Source organism: Notechis scutatus, chromosome 2 (assembly GCF_049901735.1).
Source record: "Notechis scutatus isolate UNSWTSFEM ecotype Mainland chromosome 2, rNotScu1.2, whole genome shotgun sequence".
Lineage (NCBI taxonomy): Eukaryota > Metazoa > Chordata > Lepidosauria > Squamata > Elapidae > Notechis > Notechis scutatus.
In genome coordinates, this window is record NC_142010.1 from 176,084,954 (window position 1) to 176,104,889 (window position 19,936).

Below are 19,936 nucleotides of genomic sequence, written 5' to 3' on the forward strand. Positions count from 1 at the left end.
TTAGGTTTTTGTCTGGATTCTCCTAATAATGAAAAAGTCTGTAAATATGAGCACATTGACCATTACATTCTAACTATACATACATTTTCTGACAGGCCAATTAAAAATTGGAGTCTCATGCTATTTGTAATGTTATCACAGTATTGAATTAAAAACACTAGATGAAATATATCCCAAAGTACTGAAACAACTGGATAACTAGATGGATTGGACCTACGTCAGAATTCTGGAGAACTTGTGAAGTATCCGATATACAACTGGAATACAGAAAATGTAACTCTTCAGAACGAGAGAAAAGGAAAATTCAGCAAACTACAGACTGATTTATTTGACAGAGAAACCAACAACCCAGAAAACTGGTAGACTCCCCTTCATCATATATTCAAGCATCTTTGTAGGATTCTACAATTTGGGCTCCTGTACTATGCAAGGGGCTACATGGCTTCTTCCAACTCTGTAATTAAAATGCAATGTTTTCAGGACAAGCAAACAAACAAAAAATCACGTTATCTCACATACCATATACATTATTTTTTAACTTTGGTTATTAAATCCAAATCATATTTTATATAGGTCCCTATCAAACTGAAAGCATGTATCAGAAATCAGAAATCAGCTGTAGATAGAAAAAAAGAAAAACTTAATCAAGATAAAATTTAATATTCCATAAAGTACTTATTGTAATGCTAGCAAGATTTCCATAGTTTTAAGATAAGATCAAATATCAAATGGAGTCACATTGTTTCTTTAGGATGAAAAACAGATTAAATAGCATTTTCTTCTTTTCGTCAGCCTATAATATCTCTGTATCTATATATGACATTGAACAAGATGCCAAAGAATCCACTTGTTCCATTTAAATCTTCTGTCTCAACCAATTGGAGGAATGTTATATTTGAATCTAAAAGCTCAGCAATAGCCAAACACAACACTGCTGAGTTGCTCAGTAACGCTAATATTCAATGCAGTTTCTAATCTACAACACAGCTGACAAAATCAATAAGCAAAAAATATGCTTATTCATTTCAAGGCATTGTAAGGAAGAATAATATTGTGAGATCATTGACTCCACATTAATTTGAGTGTATTTAACTGCATTTATTCCCCCCCCCCCCTTTTTATTTCTGTTACTGGTAGTTCTTGACTTCCGACCACAATTGGGACTGGAACTTCTGTTGCCAAGCAAGACAGTTATTAAGTGAGTTGCACTAGATTATACACCTTTGTTGCTGCAATTGCTAGGTGAATCATGTGATGATTGAGTGAATCCAACTTCCCCCATTGACTTTGCTGGTCGGAAGCCAGTTGGGAAGATCACAAATGGTGATCCCATAATCCTGAAATGCTGCAACTGTCATAAATGCATGTCCTAAGGGCCCAAATTTTGATCATGTGACCTAAGGACACTGCAATAGTCATAATGCAAGAATCAATCGTAATTCACTTTTTTTTCTGGTGCCATCGTACTGTTGAATGGCCACTAAAACAAATGGTCGTAGGTCAAGAACTACCAGTACAAACTTGCCTCCCAAATTCATTTTTAAATAATAGAGAATCAAACTGAACAAACTGAGTAGTGTCTAACTGATACCAACAACACCTAGCTATTAATATTTGGCCACAATTTATTGATTTGAAAAACAGTTTATAATATACATGCAATGTGGTAATATTTTGGGTTTATTATACCTGTCAATCTATCTACATGCAGAGTATTATTAATCCACAAAGATCAGGCAAATACATGATTACGTTAAGGAGGTGTTGAGGAAATACTGATAACATGCATCTGCCTTACTTGAATAAATATTTTTCTGACCCTTTCCAGCAATGTTACAAGCCCAGGAAAAGACAAAGCCACTTTGAAGAGCAGACTACAGGTACCCAACTTCAAATCATTATGATCAGAAGCTTTGGCTAAATAAGAAGAAGCTATGTGCCAACATCTCTTGGTTGAAAGCTTCCCAAAGGTCACTCCTCACATGGATTTTAGTACAGTCCAACCAATATTCAACTACTGCATTAGCTATCATAGTCACATATGACTCTAATAATGGCCAAGTAAATAATAGTGTTTATTTCAGCAAGCAATAAATGTATCATGAGTTTACCTATTTTTTTCCCATTCACATATTTTGAAAACAAACTATCATTTTAGAAATTAGTAGGGAAAATTAATCAAGGAAAACATCAAAATCCATAGAAAAAGATCTGCTACTGAGTACTAGTGCTGCAATTACTGGAGTTAATACCTATTAGTAAAGGTTTTATATGGAAATTATATCCACCTGTTCTAATTGTTTTCAATAGTTTCTTGAAATGATAAAATACAAGTGTTTTTAGAATAAATGATAAAATATAGTAGTTTTTTTAAAAGAACAAAATGCTTAATTTGTGTTAAAGAAGCTGTCTTTGGCACTGAGTAAAAAAGACATCAGCAAGTACATTTGATACATTTAATCAAAGCAAATGTTTAGTCTGGCTTTAATATTTTTATTAGTTTATCAAAATACAGTATAAAATACAGAAGTACAAAGAAAAAGAATGAAAATAATGGGAAAATTGGGTAGGAAAAGGGTAAGAGAGAAAAGTGTAGGATAAAGGGGCGGGGGGAAGCATTGATTTCCGACTCTTTTTGATGCAATAGAATAAGGTAGTAACATAAAACCTCAACTTTTTACTTTTATATGGTAATTATATACTAGTCATTTCTATAACAAACTTATCTAATCAACAAAACCCAAAATCAAAGTTTCATTTTTTTCCATCTCAAGCACACAGTTCAAAAGCCATTTCCAAGTAGAAACAAAATTGTGGATTTTTTTTCTTTAATCAAAGCAGTCAATGTAGCCATTTCTGCTAACTCCATCAAGTTTTGCAGCCAATCATCCATTGTGGGAATCAAAGTATCCTTTCATTTTTGTGCATAAAGTATTCTTGCTGCCATCAACATATATAAAATCAAAGTTCCAATTTTTTTTCAAGTTCTTTATCCATTAAACCCAAAAGAGCCTCTGGTTTTATTTTTATATTCGCTTTAAGAAGGGGCATTGGTCTTACCTGATACGCTCCTTCTCAGTGCTGAGAGAGAATGGGTTGACACTTGCCTTTCAGCCCAGACACTGAGTCTGTCAAATTTCCAGCCATGCCTCCTTTGCCTGTCTAAGTCCCAGTTTTGATGAAGGCGTAGCGATTGAATAGACGTATTTCCAGTGCTGATTCCGGCCACTCCTGGACTCTGGACCAGACGGTCACCAGAGTGGGGTTGGATTCTCTGTCTTAGCACACCAAGAAGGAACGTTATCAGGTAAAACCAACACCCCTTCTCCAGTGTGCCGAGTAGAGAATCCAAGAATGGGACATACCAAAGCCAGCTGTCCTAAGGGTGGGTAGCAGTCTGGTCCTGTGTCCCAAGTCCATATGCACTTTCTGAAGCACCCTCCTGCAGAAGGCGGCTTTAGCCAAAGCAAAGGTGTCCAGTTTGTAGTGCCTTATGAACGTGGACGGAGAAGACCATGTTGCCACCTACAGATGTCCTCGATAGAGGCCTGTGTTGCCCATGCAGCCATCATGGCTACGCTTCTGGTGGAATGAGCTGTCACTCGCCTGGGCAATGGGAGCTCATAAGCTTTGGCGATGCATGCCCGTATCCACTGGCCTATGGTCAATGGTATGACTTTGTTACCTAGCGTAGAGAGCTGGAAAGATACAAACAAGGATTCAGTTTTTTGAAGAGAGGCTGTACTCTTGATGTAGGTACAGAGGGTCCTCCTAATGTCCAAGGTGTGCCATTTCTTCTCCAGGGCGTGGGTCGGACCTGGACAGAAATCTGGCAAGATGACTTCTTGTGCCCTATGGAACCAGGAATTCACCTTGGGGAGAAAGGAGGGGTCCAACTGCAGGATCACCCTGTTTGAATGAAAGGTGCAAAGGTTCTCTCTTATGGAGAGGGCCTTCAGTTCGGAGATTCATCTGGCCGAAGTGATGGCCACAAGGAAGGCTACCTTGAAGGTGAGGAAGCATAGACTGGCTGCCCGCAACGGCTCGAAAGGCACAGAGGTGAATGCTTGTAGTACTTTGGGCAGGTCCCAGGTTGGGTACCTGTGTACCACAGGAAGTTTTAGGTTAGCTGCACCTCTAATAAACCTGTGCATAATCAGGTGTTGAGTAAGGGACTCCAGATCCCCGCATGCTAACACCGTGGACAGAATAGCTACCTGTCTGCGAATGGTATTAGGGGACAGACCTTTGTCCAGCCCTTCCTGGAGGAACTCCAGACTCTGGGCCACTGATACCAAGGTGGGTTCAATGTGCCCTTTGGAGCACCAGCTATAAAAGGCTTTCCAGGTTGAATCATAAATCCTGTTAGTCAAAGACCTCCTGGAGGCCTCAATTGTCTGTATCACATTTATGGAGAATTTGTCCTGCCTCAGAATTCTCCTCTCAAATGTCAGTCAGTCAGTTGGAGCCACTATGGCTCTGGATGGACCAAAGCCCCCTGGCTGAGGGAAATTCTGTCCTGAGGAATCCTCCAAGGTCAGGATACCAACAGGCTGACCACATCTGCGTACCACAGGCATCTGGGCCAGTGGGGGGGGCTACAAGTAGGAGCTCTGCCTTCTCCGCTAGCATCTTCCTGATTACCTCCAGAATGAGGAGAAGAGGAGGGAAGGTGTACAGTAGCCCTGGGGGCCACGGAGCATTGATCCCTTCCATCCCCAGTGTTGCAAATTGGTGTAAAACCTGAGCAGCTGGGTGTTCATTAGGGTGGCGAACAAGTCCAGGATCGGATGGCCAAACCTTTCGGATAGCTCCCTGAAGAGGTCTGGATGCAGACACCACTTGAGTGGTCTACTATAGCTTTGCTGAGCCAGTCCACCTGCACATTCGTTGTCCCCGAGATGTACTCCGCTCTGATGGAGAGAAGATGTCTCTCTGCCCAGAGTCCTAATTGTTCAGCCTCTCACATGAGAAACTTGGAGTGCCCTCTTGACGAATGATGTGGGTCTTGGTGGCCACATTGTCTGAGAGAAGGAGGACATGGTGACCTGAGATAGCGTCCTGGAATTTGCAGAGGGCCAAGTGTGCTGCCCTGAGCTCCAGCCAGTTGATATGATTCCTCATGTCTGACTGAGCCCTTGTGTCATCTGGGACTGGAGGTGGGTGCCCCAACCAAAGAGGCTGGCATCTGAGGTGATGGTCAAGTGTCTGGGCTCCTTGAAAGTATATCCTTTGGTTATGGCTCGGGACATCCATCATTGGAAGGATCAAAGTACCTTTGGTGGAACCCGAACCCTGGCATGAGTTGCTGCTGCTGGACCTTTGATACGGCAGAAGAAACTACTGCAAGGTCCTGGCGTGCAGAAGTGCCCGAGGGACAATTGATATGCAGGACACTATCTTGCCGAGGAGCTGCAAGAGGAGGGTCAGGGACACTGTCTGTTCTTCTTGGATCTAACTCACTAAGGACTCTATATGGGCCAAATGCTCCTGGGAAAGGGAGAGCTCTCACGATCTGGTATCTATCACCATTCCAAGGTTTAACAGTCAATTGGTGGGAAATAGGTGGCTCTTTCGAAGTTGACTGAAAATTCGTGGTCCTGGAGGACCCGGATCATGACTTGCAGGTCTTCTCTCACCCGAAGGTAAGAGGATGACTGTATTAGAATATCATTGAGGTAACACTGGACTCGCAGGGCAATTGAACTGAGGTGTGCCGCCAGTGCCATTAATTTGGTAAAGGTCCTAGGCGCTGAGGACAGGCCGAATAGTAGGGCTCTGTACTGAAAGTGCCATCCAGCATAATAGAATCTCAGGAACCTTTGGTAGAATGGAAGGATAGGCAGGTGGAGGTATGTCTCCATCAGGTCTATGGATGTTATAAAGTCACCCTCTCGGATGCTCTCCAGGATGGACTGGAGGGACTGAATTTTGAATCTCTTGTAGACAAGGTAGATGTTTAATTTCTTGAGGTCCAGAATTGCTCTCCTCCACCACCCCGGAGCTCTTTGGGATTACTAGCAGGATGGAATAGAATCCCTGCCCCTGTTGGTCCTCTGGAATCGGTTCAATAGCATGAATGTCCAACAAGTGTTGGATTGTAATCTCCATGAGGCCTCTCCTTATGTTGTTGGAGATGGGGCAATGAATGAAGTGCTTTGGGGGTGTGGAGAGGAATTCAAGTGTGAGACCTAGCCTCACCATATTTAGGACCTAAGTATCTGTGGTAGTTGCCTCCCACTGGTTTGCAAATATAGCTAGGCAGCCACCAATGGGAGTATTGGACTAGCAGTCACTTGTAGAGATGAAAGGGACTTCCCGACCCACAAAATGGCTGCTTGGCCTGAAACTGTTGCTTGTTTCTGTTCCTAAATGCCAGGTCTCTGTGGTCTTCATCCCCCAATAGTAATTCTCCTCTCTGCATGGATGAATTGGGAGAACGAGGCCCCTGAAAGGTTGCCAAGTCTGTGTGAATCTGAGTTTGCTGGCATAGATGCCGTGAGGTATCGGATGCCAGAGAGGAAGTCTGGTGGCTTTGCTGCAAGCCTGCAGCAATTCCCTGTATAATGGTCTCTGACATTAGGCTTTTTAACTGATCAGATATTTCAGGCCACTGGTTCTCCCTTGGGCGGAACCCTGCTGCTGTGGGAGTGAAGGTGGCCTCAAAAGCAAAGATTCTGCCTTTAGAAGTGGCTCCCATTCTGCTGTTGCTAGGCAGGAAAAATGGAGCAAAAAACCTTCATTGCTGTCTGATGAAAAAGACAGCTGAGACTTCCGGTTTGTCGGCTTCGTGAGCGGCAGGGATTTGCGAAGCTGCGCGATCCCTGCCGCGCTAGCCGTTTTGGGGCTCCGACCCAGCCGGGTGCGGAGCTAGGCTGCCCTGCAGGGGCAGCTGAAGGTAGGGGGATCCGGAGAAGGGTTTGGGGTGCTGCAGACCCCCTCCTGGCCGGCAGAACCCCTTTTCCCAGGGCGGTGCAGCGGCGGTCCGTAATGGCCGCCACAAAGAAGCTGGCAGCCGGGTAAGAATGCGCAGGAGGAAGTGGAGAAAGTGATTGAGAGGAGAAAGTTTTTCTTGGCTCCTAGGACTCTAAGACATATTTAATAAAATTCCTGAAAAGTATGACTTTCTGAATAATACCTGCCAGAAGAGGAAAAAGCGGCTGCTTGAAGGTGCTGAAAGGATAGCTTTCCCTCTTTTCCTACGGAATAAATAACGGGATATTAAGAAACCTATTTTTAGGTGGAAATTGGTTTTAAGCGATGAGTGGGAAGAGAGAGGATTAAAAGAAAATATTTGTATGCTGAGATTTGTTGGAGCAGATGCCTTAAGGATTTGAAGACTAGAATATATTGTAACAAGACTTTAAACAGATTTGGACTTTCTTTCTCTTTGATTGATATCACCCCAGAAGGAGAAAGTGAGAACTCTGCCTTGGTTTGGACTGATTGATAACTTTGGGACTGTTTTATCTTTTTTATTTTCTTTTGAATATTCTGGTTGTTGTAAGAAGAAAGAAGGAGAAAAGAAAAGAAAAGATTTATAATGGCTCTTTCTGTTGAGGAACTAAGAAATGGTGTGGAAGAAGCTTTCCTTTTCTTAGAAATGGCGCTTACTAATTATCAACAAAAATTACAACAGATGAAGACAGCAGAGGAACAAGAAAGAAAGGAAGGAGCCATCTTTAATGAATCTCAGAATTTGATCCAGAAAAAGGAAGAGAGAAAGAAAAGAAAAGAAGAGAAAAGAAGAAAACTAAAGGATTTAAGGACTTAAGATCTAAAAAACATTTAAGAAAGGGAAAAATAAAGTGCAAAACCAATATGATGATTGTAAACAAAGGGGAAAAGAAATACGACAGAGAAGGGAAGCCGGTAAGGCAGAGGCTAGAAGAAGGGGGGTAGAAAGGTTTGTTGGGAAAAGAAAGAAAGGGAAAAGGTGGAGAAAAGCTACAACGTTTTGAAATTAAATGGAAAAAAGGAATTTTTTATGGATAATGGATAAAGTATAATTTCTTTTTAAAAAAAAAAGATTTTGCAAGGTACATAAGATGAGATGGTAGTATTGCAATGGTTTAAGAGTTGATAAGAGATTAAAATGTTAAAATGTTTAAAAATGATTGGTTTTAAAACTTAATAATAGGAGAGGTTTAGAATATTGTTTTAATTAAAGAGTTTAATAAAATTATGGTATTGATGTTATTATAAAATTTTTATTATAGTATTTCTTTTTAATATTTGGATTTATTCTCTAATTATGCACTTAATTGTGTTGGATGTACTAGTTAGATAGAATGTACCAAGCAAAATCTGATTGGGTATTAGATATTATTTTAAAGATTAATTTGATTAACTTAGGGGGAGATAGAAAGGCATCATACTCTGATTAATGATTTCAGGAGAAACTGATTTTCTTTTTTTTTCATAAGGGATGAGACAAAGGGATGATAAAAAATGGACAAAAGATACAAATATAATGATTTAAACTAAGATGATTAATTAAGGTAGAATTAAGAAGTGTGAAATATGTGGAGAAGTTAATATAGAAGGCTTAGAATGGTAAATAAAATAAGTAATAATATGTAAGATGAGCATGAATATAATTGAAGTCCATGAAGAGAGAGACACCTGGGTCCAAGTTACTTTCAAAAAGATATTTTTATGTTTTGTGTGTTGTGTGTATATATCTTTTTGGGGGAGAATTGGTAAAAACTTGTAGAAATATAGAATGAGAATAATGGTAACTAAGTCAGAAAGAAACAGATGAAATAATAATAATGATATTGAATAAGAGTAAAGAGAAGTAAAGAGAAATTGAATAAGAGGTTTTGGTATATTATATGGAAATGGTTTAAAATAGAATCATAATTTATCTGACTTGTTAAATTTACAAGGGAAAAAGGTTTAAACATGTAATGAATAATGATAATTTGTGTGTTTTAAAAATTAATAAAACTTGTTTTAAAAAAAAAAAAAAAGAAAAAGACAGCTGAGAGGACTGCTCTCTGGCGCCATCCGGAAACCAAGCCTATGGCCTTGCATAGTTTGAATGAACCAACGGTTCAGCCTGCAGAGAGCGGGAAATGACAGGACCCCCCTGAGAGGAATTTGCTTGAATCCCTTGCTCTGCCTTGGAGATTTGTTTCTCTAGGGCCTTTTGGTGCCTTCTGGCGCCTCTTCCTTCGGCCTTAGAAGCCTTTTGGGAATGAAGGGCTTTTGCCCTTATCTTGTCAACTGTTCCTTTGCTAGCCGATTTAGCCTTTATGGATTATTTCTCGGCTGGCTTGTCTCACCAGGGGAATGAATGTTGATCGTCCCCGCTGCTTCCTGTCATGTCGCGATCTGCCATTTTGAATGCGCCAGCACCTTTGACAGTCAGGCTCATTCCTGAAAAGAACACTGCTGCCGCGGCTTTTGTCTGCCACAACTGAGTATGCCCCGGAATTAATCAGGCAGTGACTCCAATCATTTCAGCTGATCACTTCAGCTTTGGGTGGTGACGGCTATTCCGGACAGACTGGTGGAGCCAGTGCACTCACAAGCGGCTAGAAAGCTCACAGGCACAAGGTAGCTATTCCAGGCGGACCAGGGGAGACAGCCAAAGCGCAGCCCTTACGGCGGTCAAGGTGAGCGGCAGCTATTCCGGACGAACCGGGGGAGCCAGCCAGATCAAACATGCATCAAAGTATAATTTAAATCTGATAAACCCAAACCTCCTCTTTCCTTAGCATCTTGCTATAATTTATATCTAATTATTGGATTTTTCCCAGTCAGTGGTAAAGTCTGAAACAGAAAAAAGCATCTTTGGTAAACAGTTTTAAGAGAATCAGAGTTGGAAGGGACCTTGTAGGTCATCTAGTCCAACCCCCCACCCACCCAAGTGGGAGACACTATACCATTTCTGACAAATGGCAGTCCAATCTCTTCTTGAAGTTCCACAACTTCCGAGGGCAAGCTGTTCCACTGGTTGATTGTTCTCACTGTCAGAAAGTTTTTCCTTATTTCCAGGTTAAATCTCTCCTTGTTCAGTTTCCAACTGTTATTTCTTGTCTGTCCTACAGGTGCTTTAGAAAATAGCTTGATCCCTTCCTCTCTGTGGCAGCCCCTCAAATATTGGAACATTGCTATCATGTCTCCCCTGGTCCTTCTCTTCACTAGACTAGCCATGCCCAGTTCCTGTAACTGTTCTTCATGTTTCAGTCTCCAGCCCCCTAATCCTGGTTGTTCTTCTCTGTACTTTTTCTAGAGTCTCAACATCTCTTTTATAGTATGGTGACCAAAACTGGATGCAGTACTCTAGATGTGGTCTTACTAAGGCTTTATAGGGTGATATTAGTACCTTACTTGATTGTATCTCTCTGTTAATGCAATTTAGGATTGCATTACCTTTTTTGGCTGCTGCTGCTGCTGCTGCTGCACACTGCTGGCTCATATTTAGCTGGTTGTCCACTAAGACTCCAAGATCTCTCTCACACTTACTGCTATTAAGCCTGGTTTCACCCAGTCTATATGTGTACTTTTGGTTTTTCTTGCCTAAGACTTTACTTTTCTCTACATTGAATTTCATTTTGTTAGATACAGCCCAGTATTCTAGTATGTCAAGATCCATCTGGATCTTGAGCTTATCTTCTTGGGTGTTAGCTATTCCTGCCAGCTTAGTATCGTCTGCAAATTTGGTAAGTTCCCCTTCCTCATCTAAGTCATTAATGAAGATATTGAAGAGTATTGGGCCTAAGTTGGAACCTTGTGGCACCCCACTACTTTCTTCCCTCCATGTAGACTTAAGGACTACTCGTTGAGTACGGTTTGTCAGCCAGTTGCAAATTCATCTGGTGGTAGTGCTATCTATCCCACTTTTTTCTAGCTTACCAAGAAGGAGGTTGTGGTCTACTTTGTCGAATGCCTTGGTGAAATCTAAGTATATTATGTCCACAATATTTCGCTGGTCTACTAATTTAGTCACTATGTTGAAGAATGAAATAAGATTGGCTTGGCATGATCTGTTTTTAACAAACCCATGCTGACTGCTAGTTATTACTTTACTTATTTCTAGATGTTGGCATATCTGTTTTATTATCTATTTTTTATTATTTATTATTCTTTTATTATTATTTTATATTATTTGTTAAACATTCATTTTAATTACAGAGATTCTACCCAATAATGATAATTGTGATTTGTCCCTTCTTAATATTCAAAGCAAACATTTACTCTGAAAAGAAAAAGTAATTTAACTGATCATGCTAACCAAAATGTGTATATTTGGTTTTAGCATGTTTCATGAATCCAGTCACTGTTTATAATCCATGGTTCATGGATAATTTTGGTTGATTCAATAAATCATTGTTAAGTATGTATAAACTCTTATCGTGGTCAAAGTTCTGCAGATTCACTCAACCAATTCAGTTTATTGGTGCAATTCTTGTGAAATGTAATCCTAATTGAAATGCAAACTTTAGTGGCAAGTGTTTTGTCTATGTCAATAATATACTGTATCTCTAAACCCATCAAATTGTGCTGGAAAAGTTGATTAAAACATAAATATCCTTTTTTGATTAATGGATGTCAATTCCAAATAATCTATCAGATTATCAGCCACTGGAAACATTTCTGCTGCTTGAGTGTCTAGTTGATAATCTAAAGTTTTTATTAACTCTCCAGTATCTTTCTTATGAAGATGCAAGATTCCAAGTCTATCTTTAAGTCAAATTTGTATGTAAGTTGGAACAGGCTATTGTCAGTCAAATGTTCACCTTAGTATGTTGTATTTACTTCACATTTCTATGCATGTAAAACTTAAAAGAGATACTTCCGACTTCACATTTTAAAACATAATCAAACAGCACATAAAGGTATAGTAATGATTATTCTCCTTCCTCAAATTGACAAATGGCTGAAGCTATGCAATGATTGCATGAGCATCACCAAGTATACATGATACATTCTACATATTACAAAAGACATGCACTAATCTGTGATACTCAGGAAAACATCGTGCAGATTCGGGGGTTCATGAAAACATTGTGCAGCTTCATTGGCTTGAGGGTGGAGAATGTCCTCCACCATTTTTAGTAACAGGCAGTCCATTTGTAAATATACATTGTCTATAAGTTGGGTATTCTTAACATGGGGACTGCTTATAAAACATTCAAAAATGTAGGAAAAAAAGTAATTGTTGCTGGGTGCTAGAAATAAGAGCAACAAGCAACCTGTTCAAAGGCCCATCACTAACAAGATTCTCTTGTTATATTTTTCAGCAATACAGGTAGAATTGCTTAGCGATCATAATCGTGACTGGAAATTTCATTGCAAAGTAGAAAATCACATGAACATGATGGACTTAAACTTCACTTACACTTCAGTCATTAAATGAGTCACTGCCTTCATTAATCACATGGCCGTGGCTTTTGATTTTAATTCTACACTCTCGATCAACGGCTGAAATGATCACACCCACCCTACCTATTATATCAAAGCAGCTCAAATAACAGCTTTTAATTCTAGCTTAGATATAAAATCTTTAGAAGCAGCAAAAAAATCAAAAAAATCTTAAGTATACCATCTTAAATAAAAATCAACAAAATCTTAAGTATACCATCTTAAATATAACAAACTATTCTGCAAAGATCATTAGACTGTCCACCATGCTACTTTCCATTTCATTAGACTTTCATCAAACATAACAGTTCAGCTATAATACATTATATTACATTACGGAGAAATAAAAATTATTTAGTACTCAATTGCTAATCAAAATTCCTTCAGTGGGTAATGTCAACATACAAATTATCGGTATTAATGTTTATTAGATACTAGAAAAATTTCAAAGCAATTTATAGAATTATGTCAAAAATGTAATGAGATTTCAGAAATAACCATTTAATCTAATTCAGTAGCTCTTTTAATAACTAAAATGTGAAATGGTTCAAGACTTTATCAAAAGATCTGAGAATATATAATGGAATATGCATTGTGAGGCAAATTTAAAGTGTATCAGGTAAATTAGTGGCAAGTAAAATGAAGATCATAAGTTTTAATGATAGTTAATCAAGGTTTTGCTGAACAAATCAAAGAAATGCCTTAAAAAAACCTTTCTTCCTAAGCCTTTCAAGGATACTCCTTCATTTAAAAAAGCAACCTAATGCTTGCTTTCAAAAAGACTGACAGAATTCCTTACAAAAAATTCCAAAGAAACCAAGCTATTAGCCAATAAAAGAAGAGGTCATCTTAAGAATCGTATGTGTTAACAAATAATTAGGACCTCAAAGAAAAACTAAATGTACACTTTTTAAAATAATACATGTACCTTCCATCTATACTTCAGTGGTAGTTAATTACAATATTCTTAAACCAAAACAAAAGCCTCAAACTTTAAATGTATATAGAAATCACAATTTTAGAACGTCTAAATAAGAGGAATTTTTTTTAGAAATATGTACAAAGTCCACTGAGAAATATCTCACTATTTTACATTCATGAAAAAAATCAAGTTCATTATTAAAAGCTGAAAATAAGTACAGGTAATCCTCAAGTTACAACAGTTCATTTAGTTACAACAGCACTGAAAAATGTGACTTAGGACAGTTTTTCACAGTTGCAGCATTCCCATGATCGTGTGATCAAAATTCAGATGCTTGGTGACTGACTCATATTTATGACAATTGTAGTGTCCCGGGGGTCATATGATCACCTTTTGCAACCTTCTGATAAGCAAATCCATGGGGAAGCCAGATTTACTTTAACAACCAGGTTACTAACTTATCAACTGCTGTGATTCACGTAAAAAACAACTGTGGCAAGAAAAGTCATAAAATGGGACAAAACTCATTTAATAAATGTCTCACTTAACAGAAATTTTGGGCTCAATTGTGGTTGTAAGTCGAGGACTACTTGCATAGCATGATTTAGCTGCCCATCCTGTCAAGGTGAAGAAATTAGACTGGGTTGAAATTTATCTAATGTAGATGTGTTATCTAAATGGACAGAAAGATTCCTACAGAAATCACTGGGCATACAACTCAAATCCTCTGTTCACTCAAATGCCACAGGGACACTACTGAGATAGAGGCCTCCCATCAAATCTGCCCCCTTACCAAATGTCTCCTGGAATTTTCAACTATGGTATATCTTTCCAGAACATGATGGGAGATAAACATACATGTACACTATTATGAAGTAACTATGCTCATTTCTGCAGGGGGATGCTGGGAAAATGTGATATTAGCTGAAGTGTAACAAGGTTCCATCTTATTGGTTCATATTTTTTAATGTTCATGGTTTCAAGAAAGCAAAGGATAAAATTCATAAGTGCTTAAAATCATTTTAGGAGCTGACAAGAGTGAACTATTAACAAGCCAGGTAAGATTAGAAATCACTGCTGATCAAAAATTTCAGGCTCATTACTTTCTTTGGGAAAGAAAGATTGTCAATTGCATATCTTTTACCAACTTTAGCTGACTCACTGATAGAACTTTTGAAAGAAAATGGAGTTGATTATTCACATGCTAGTTATTTCCAGGTTGGAACAATGTCTTGTATGTGAATTGTTTTTTGGCTACAGATTTAATCATTTGAAAATACTGGTGCCAGATTGCTAGTTGGTAATCTTGGTATATATACAGCACACAGTTTTCCTATTTGTTCCCTAATTCAAACTAACATGCCAGTAAAAGTCTCCTGAACACGAGCTCAACTCCGAATTAATTATATAGACCCATACTTTCTAGGTTTGGTGTTTTAACAAATAAACAATCAATTCATTCTCTGGCATATTTTCTTTCTTAGCTGAGATACAATCCTCAACCAAGTGGAAGAAGAGAATTGCAGAACAGAAGCATTTGGGAACACAAGTGTCCTTTAAATCTAGATGTTTTTCTTCACACTGGAATTAATGTAAGTATATCTTCAAAGTTATCTATAACTTTGTCTATGTAGTTGTAATTCATACAAGGATATAAAATTCTTATATACTTATGTATTTCTGTCCCTTAGGTTTTTCAATAACTACTACCCCAGCACAACCAGTTTTCTACATTGATTTATGCTACTACTTATGCTTTCCACAACATTGTTTAAAGTTTCTCCTTTCAAATCCTTCCTCCATAAAACCAATCTTCTGTGAAAACTTTGGTATAATATTTACTCCCTATATTTCATTATGTCTCTGTAATAAACCATAAATTATGTAAATTCTTCATTTTCTCTTCATTCTGTGATACATTGCAAGCTCTTGATTTAATACATTATTAGACAGCAATAGTCTAAATATACAATAAGTATATTAGTAACATAAATTTTCTATTATTTGAAACAGCACTCTTATATTCACAAAAATAAGTCACTTGTTCAATTGTTTAAGTAAGTAACAAGTGCCTGGGCTCAGAAAATATACTAAACCATGGTTTAACAAATCACAATACTAGCTACAAACTTCTAAACCAAACCACATTATGGTTTACTATTGTTAGGGATATACCCTAGCAGAATGTGCACAGCAGTCAGGCATTCAGGTGAGTATGAGAGAAAGCGTTTCCCAGTTTACACACTCAGCAAAAACGGATAAACTATCTTAGTTGAATAGTTTATTCCATTAAGAGTTTAGCAGGGTCAAACAGTCCAAATATCATTCACTAGTGTTCAGTCAGTTCAGTCCGGAGATTGTTCAATTGCAAAAATCCAGTGTCGGGAAAAAAAAGTCAGTTAACTTACAATGTCAATCCATAAATCAGTCCAGTAAATATCTTCTCACAGTAGATTAGATATGCAGCATTCAAAACTCTTTCCTCCTTCAGCAACAGGGAACACGCAGAACAATCAACCAACAATCCAGTAGCAATCCAGGTTCTCTAGCTCCCTCTTATGGCAGTTTCTCAACCGCACCCAAATTATATCATTTAGAGTTTAAAGTGAAAAACACATTCAAACTTTGCTATCATGGTTTATATATTATTTACCCAAACAACGTTAGGTAACTATGGTCATTCCTAACAACTATATTCCGTACTGTAGCCATCAAGTACTTATTAGGACCAGATGATAACAGAAGTATGCCCTTATGCACAATTCCTAATGGGCTTAAGCTGTACTCTTTTAATGTAGAATAATTTAAAGTTATCTGAGCAAAAGAAATTTATTGGTTCAAGATATGGTACTTGAAAGGTTAATGACATTAAAAACAGGCTTACTAGAAGGAACAAGGAACAAGTGTCTTTCAATGATTATTAAATCAGAGAATTAAAAATGGAATTTTGTAATTCAAGATAATAAGCCTTTGAATACTGTAAAAGACACACGTCCACCACGCTGTTTATGAATTCCCCAAGATCATCACATTAGGTGCTGTTCAAAACAAATTGCTGAATTAGATGGATGTTAACTGGTCATGTAAGGATGTATTCAGGATGTATAGCGAATACTGAAGCAGGACATAAATGCATACAATAACTGGAACAATATAAAAAAAGCAGTATCACGATTCAGCTTAATTTACATGTCAGTATCTCTCCACCCCAGAGTAATCTCTGTAAGTGTACTATATTTTTAACTTGCTTATCTCTGAGTCGGTATTATACAAGTAATGTTTTGAAAACTTTGAGCTAAACACTAAAGAGCTAAAGTGTAGAATTCAGATATGCAAAAGCTATTCTTAGCTCAAACTTCCATCACTGAAGATTAATATTCAAATGGGAGATAGAGAATTGTTCATAGTGAAAACAACTGTCAACACAAGAACTTAGTAAAACCTAAAGAAGGAGTTCATCAGATCTTAGTTCAATAATAGAACTACTGACCAAATACAAAAAAAGAGTTGCCAATAAAGGTGAGGCACATTTATCAGTTTTCCTGAGAAAAGAATAAATAAAGCTAGTTGTAGCATCATGGCTGTATCTAGATAAACTTCAGCAAGGATCCCAGCAGCCAGTATAAAAAACAGGTTATTATACTAGTGCAACATTATTAACTCTACCAGCAATAAATTGGCTTCCTAAAAAAATATCAAGGCCTATTCTAATATACAATTCAAATGCCTTGCTGCTTGTAAATAATGAACAAGGTGGCCCTGATAGCTTGTGGCCTCTAAGATCATCTGCTGTTAGTTCTCTGACTCCAATTCCCTATGTTAATTGCCAAACAACAAAACAATCAATTTTTAAAGAGACATTATTACTTGCTTGCTAATGATACCTGTCCAACCCATAAGGACCAGACATCTACTTAAGGAAATCAGTGTTTCTAAGAGAATTGTGCTGATTGTCTACTATTGTTAAATATACTGAAAGTAGCAGCAAAACTATGTTAGCATCATGTATTCAATATTGTTTCTCTTATGAATTCAGTCAAAAAAATTACATAGGAAACCTAACAAAACAGCAATACAAATTGTTCAGAATAACTTTTTTTTCATCACTAAAATCTATTGAATACACTAACTTTCAGACTGCAGTCTCTTGAACACTGACTTTGCACCTCTCCGTTAATAAGCGTAGGATTCGGCTGTAAAACTAAAGGTATGTATAAATTACAAAAGTAATTTCAAATATTTTTTTCATTTTACTGTACGCTTACAATCTCTCTGAGATCGAGCTTTAAAAAAAAAGAAAAATCACTATTATTGCTATTTATAAAGAAAGCACTCAGATGAAGAATTGGTATCAACAGGATACATACAAATCTCACAAGTACTTGGCATCTCTCCTTTATAATTTTAATCAACATAGCTATAATAATGCTTTATTCTGCTAGCATGCTTTAAATCTTCATACAACTTGATTACAGCCCTTAAAAGCAATTTAAAAACCATTCATTCCTCAAAAAGACAACAGTAGTCTACAACTTTACTGAAACAAATCAAGAAATTAACTAGTCCAGCATCACTTCCAGCAGTGACCAGCCAAAAGGTTCCAAGAAAACTAAGAGGAGAGCAACAATCCTCTGTTATCTTTTCGCTCCAATCTTATTCAATGGCATTTTGCCTACAAACTTGAAAGATCCCTTAGCCTATAATAGGTAATAATTATGAGAGAGCTATCTTTCATGAATTCCCTTATTAAGCTGTTTAAACTATAAAGGATAACTATTTTCTGATAATTCTCAACTGATAACTGATGGAATTCCAATTATAAAAGACAATAACCAAGAGCAAAGATTGAAAATCTTTGTTCAAATACATAGTTAATTTCTTCAATTACCTTTAAACATAAAAGTGCTGTTTGTCATAGTTCTTCATTACAGGGTACCCCAAATACCTGTCATGTATTTCCATAACAATATTTCAGGCCCACTGATAATGAAACCTGTAGTTTGTTTTCCCTGATACTAACTGGACAAAAGTTGTTTAAACAAGTAACTTCTGATTATTGACATCTTCAAAATATGAGAACGATTCATCGGCCCTGCATGTAATTTTCTTTCTCCTTCTTAAGGATATTCTTTTCCAAATTCTCCTTATTTCAAGAATGCACAGGCAGAGAAAGCTGAATTATCACTTTTGTAAGCAAAGCAAGAGATCCTACTATATTCTGTCAACAAAAAGATTTTCTCAAGAAACCATTCTTATTTTTTTTAAAAAAAAATAATACTTGCAAATACCTATAAAGTACCACAAGATACAAGCATGCCTGATGAGAGAAGTATCTAAATAGTGACAATTTTACTCATTATTGAACAAAAGACATTTTAAGTTTGCTGAAAATCATTTAAAAACTCAACACTTTCTCAGCCAATAGCATATGCCCCACATGTCCATCCATCGATAGATAAATATGCCATTTGATTTGTCTCTCGTGTATTTTGCTCCATTTGAACTTATCTTCCACTTTTCTCTGGCACCGGGACAATACTTTTTCTTGAATTCAAGAAAGGGTGCATTCCCTGAAATACATGAACTTTATCCAAGTTCAATATCAACTTCCTTTTCCAATCTCACATTTTCCGGTGCAGGCACCTTAACCAACTATCTCCAAATACTTTTAAGTACCCAGGGTACACCCCCCACTTTTCGGGCCTGTGATCGCCGACCGTTAACCTCCCCCCCCCCACCCATATGCATTTTCCAGCGGCCGTGCCGCAAGTCGTTCTCCCCCTTAGCTCGTCTCCTTCGCCCGATCAACAGCTTTTAACCGGCTACGGTGGATTCCCGGTTGCCCATCCCTCTCCAGCAAACACAACGACAAGTCCTCATCACCCCTTTCCCAACCTCTGTCCTTCAGACCCGCGTTTGCCCAGGAAAAGTTCTTCCCTCCGTGCGTCCTACTCCGAGGGGACCATAAACCCATAACCTCCCGATTTCATTCCGCAACTTTTTTTCACGCCGTTAACCCTTCAAATGGAGGCACGTCATTCCCATGTGCCGCAGAACAAACCCTCAACTCTGCCCGAGATGCGAGCCGCCCCGAAAGTCCATCCTTACTCATTCCTATGCCCGCCCGCCCTCCCGCCCAGTCACTGCCATCCATCCGGCTCTCGCCCGATCCCCTTCCCTTCTCTCCCTCTCACAAGGACGTCCACCCTAAACGCAGAGATCGTCCCGGAAACAGGGGAAACTTTCGCCCAATAACTATTCCCCCCCCCCTACACACACACACCAAGGGTGGGGCCAGGGCCAGGCCAGGCCCGGCCCCGAGGCTCCCAGAACCGCCTTGGCTTGGTTTTTAGGCCGCACCTCAGGCCACCCGTGGATCGGGTCGGAAGAGGGAATCGTAACGGCCATAGGCCCCATGACAATGCAAAGCGGGACCGGCCCGCCCTTCTGCCGCTCCGGTTCGCCCTCTCGGACGGGCTCGATCGCCGGCTTCTTCCCTGCCCGACTTACTACTCCCATCACCACTCCTAGTGCAGCGTCGGCGGCGCCATGATGAGCCACCTCTGCCTCGCTCCTCTTTCCTTCCTTCCTTCCTTCCTTCCTTCCTTCCCTCCCCCACCAACCCACCGCTTCCCGGCT

The 19,936-nt window shown here is 38.7% G+C and overlaps 1 protein-coding gene across 4 annotated transcripts in view; it reads right to left on the minus strand.

The window, feature by feature from the left end:
* Positions 1-19,936, minus strand: part of KCMF1 (potassium channel modulatory factor 1) — a 56,528-nt gene that overhangs the window by 36,007 nt on the left and 585 nt on the right. For 2 of the 4 annotated variants that reach the window (XM_087957462.1, XM_087957464.1), the window contains exon 1: positions 19,193-19,353. The exons of 1 other annotated variant lie outside the window; for it this stretch is intronic. In XM_087957462.1, the coding sequence (XP_087813588.1) occupies positions 19,193-19,271 (79 nt within the window). In that variant the 5' untranslated portion in view covers positions 19,272-19,353. Of the gene's footprint in view, positions 1-19,192; positions 19,354-19,657; positions 19,880-19,936 lie in introns of those variants that run through there. One more of the 4 variants, XM_087957465.1, reaches the window with a different exon arrangement.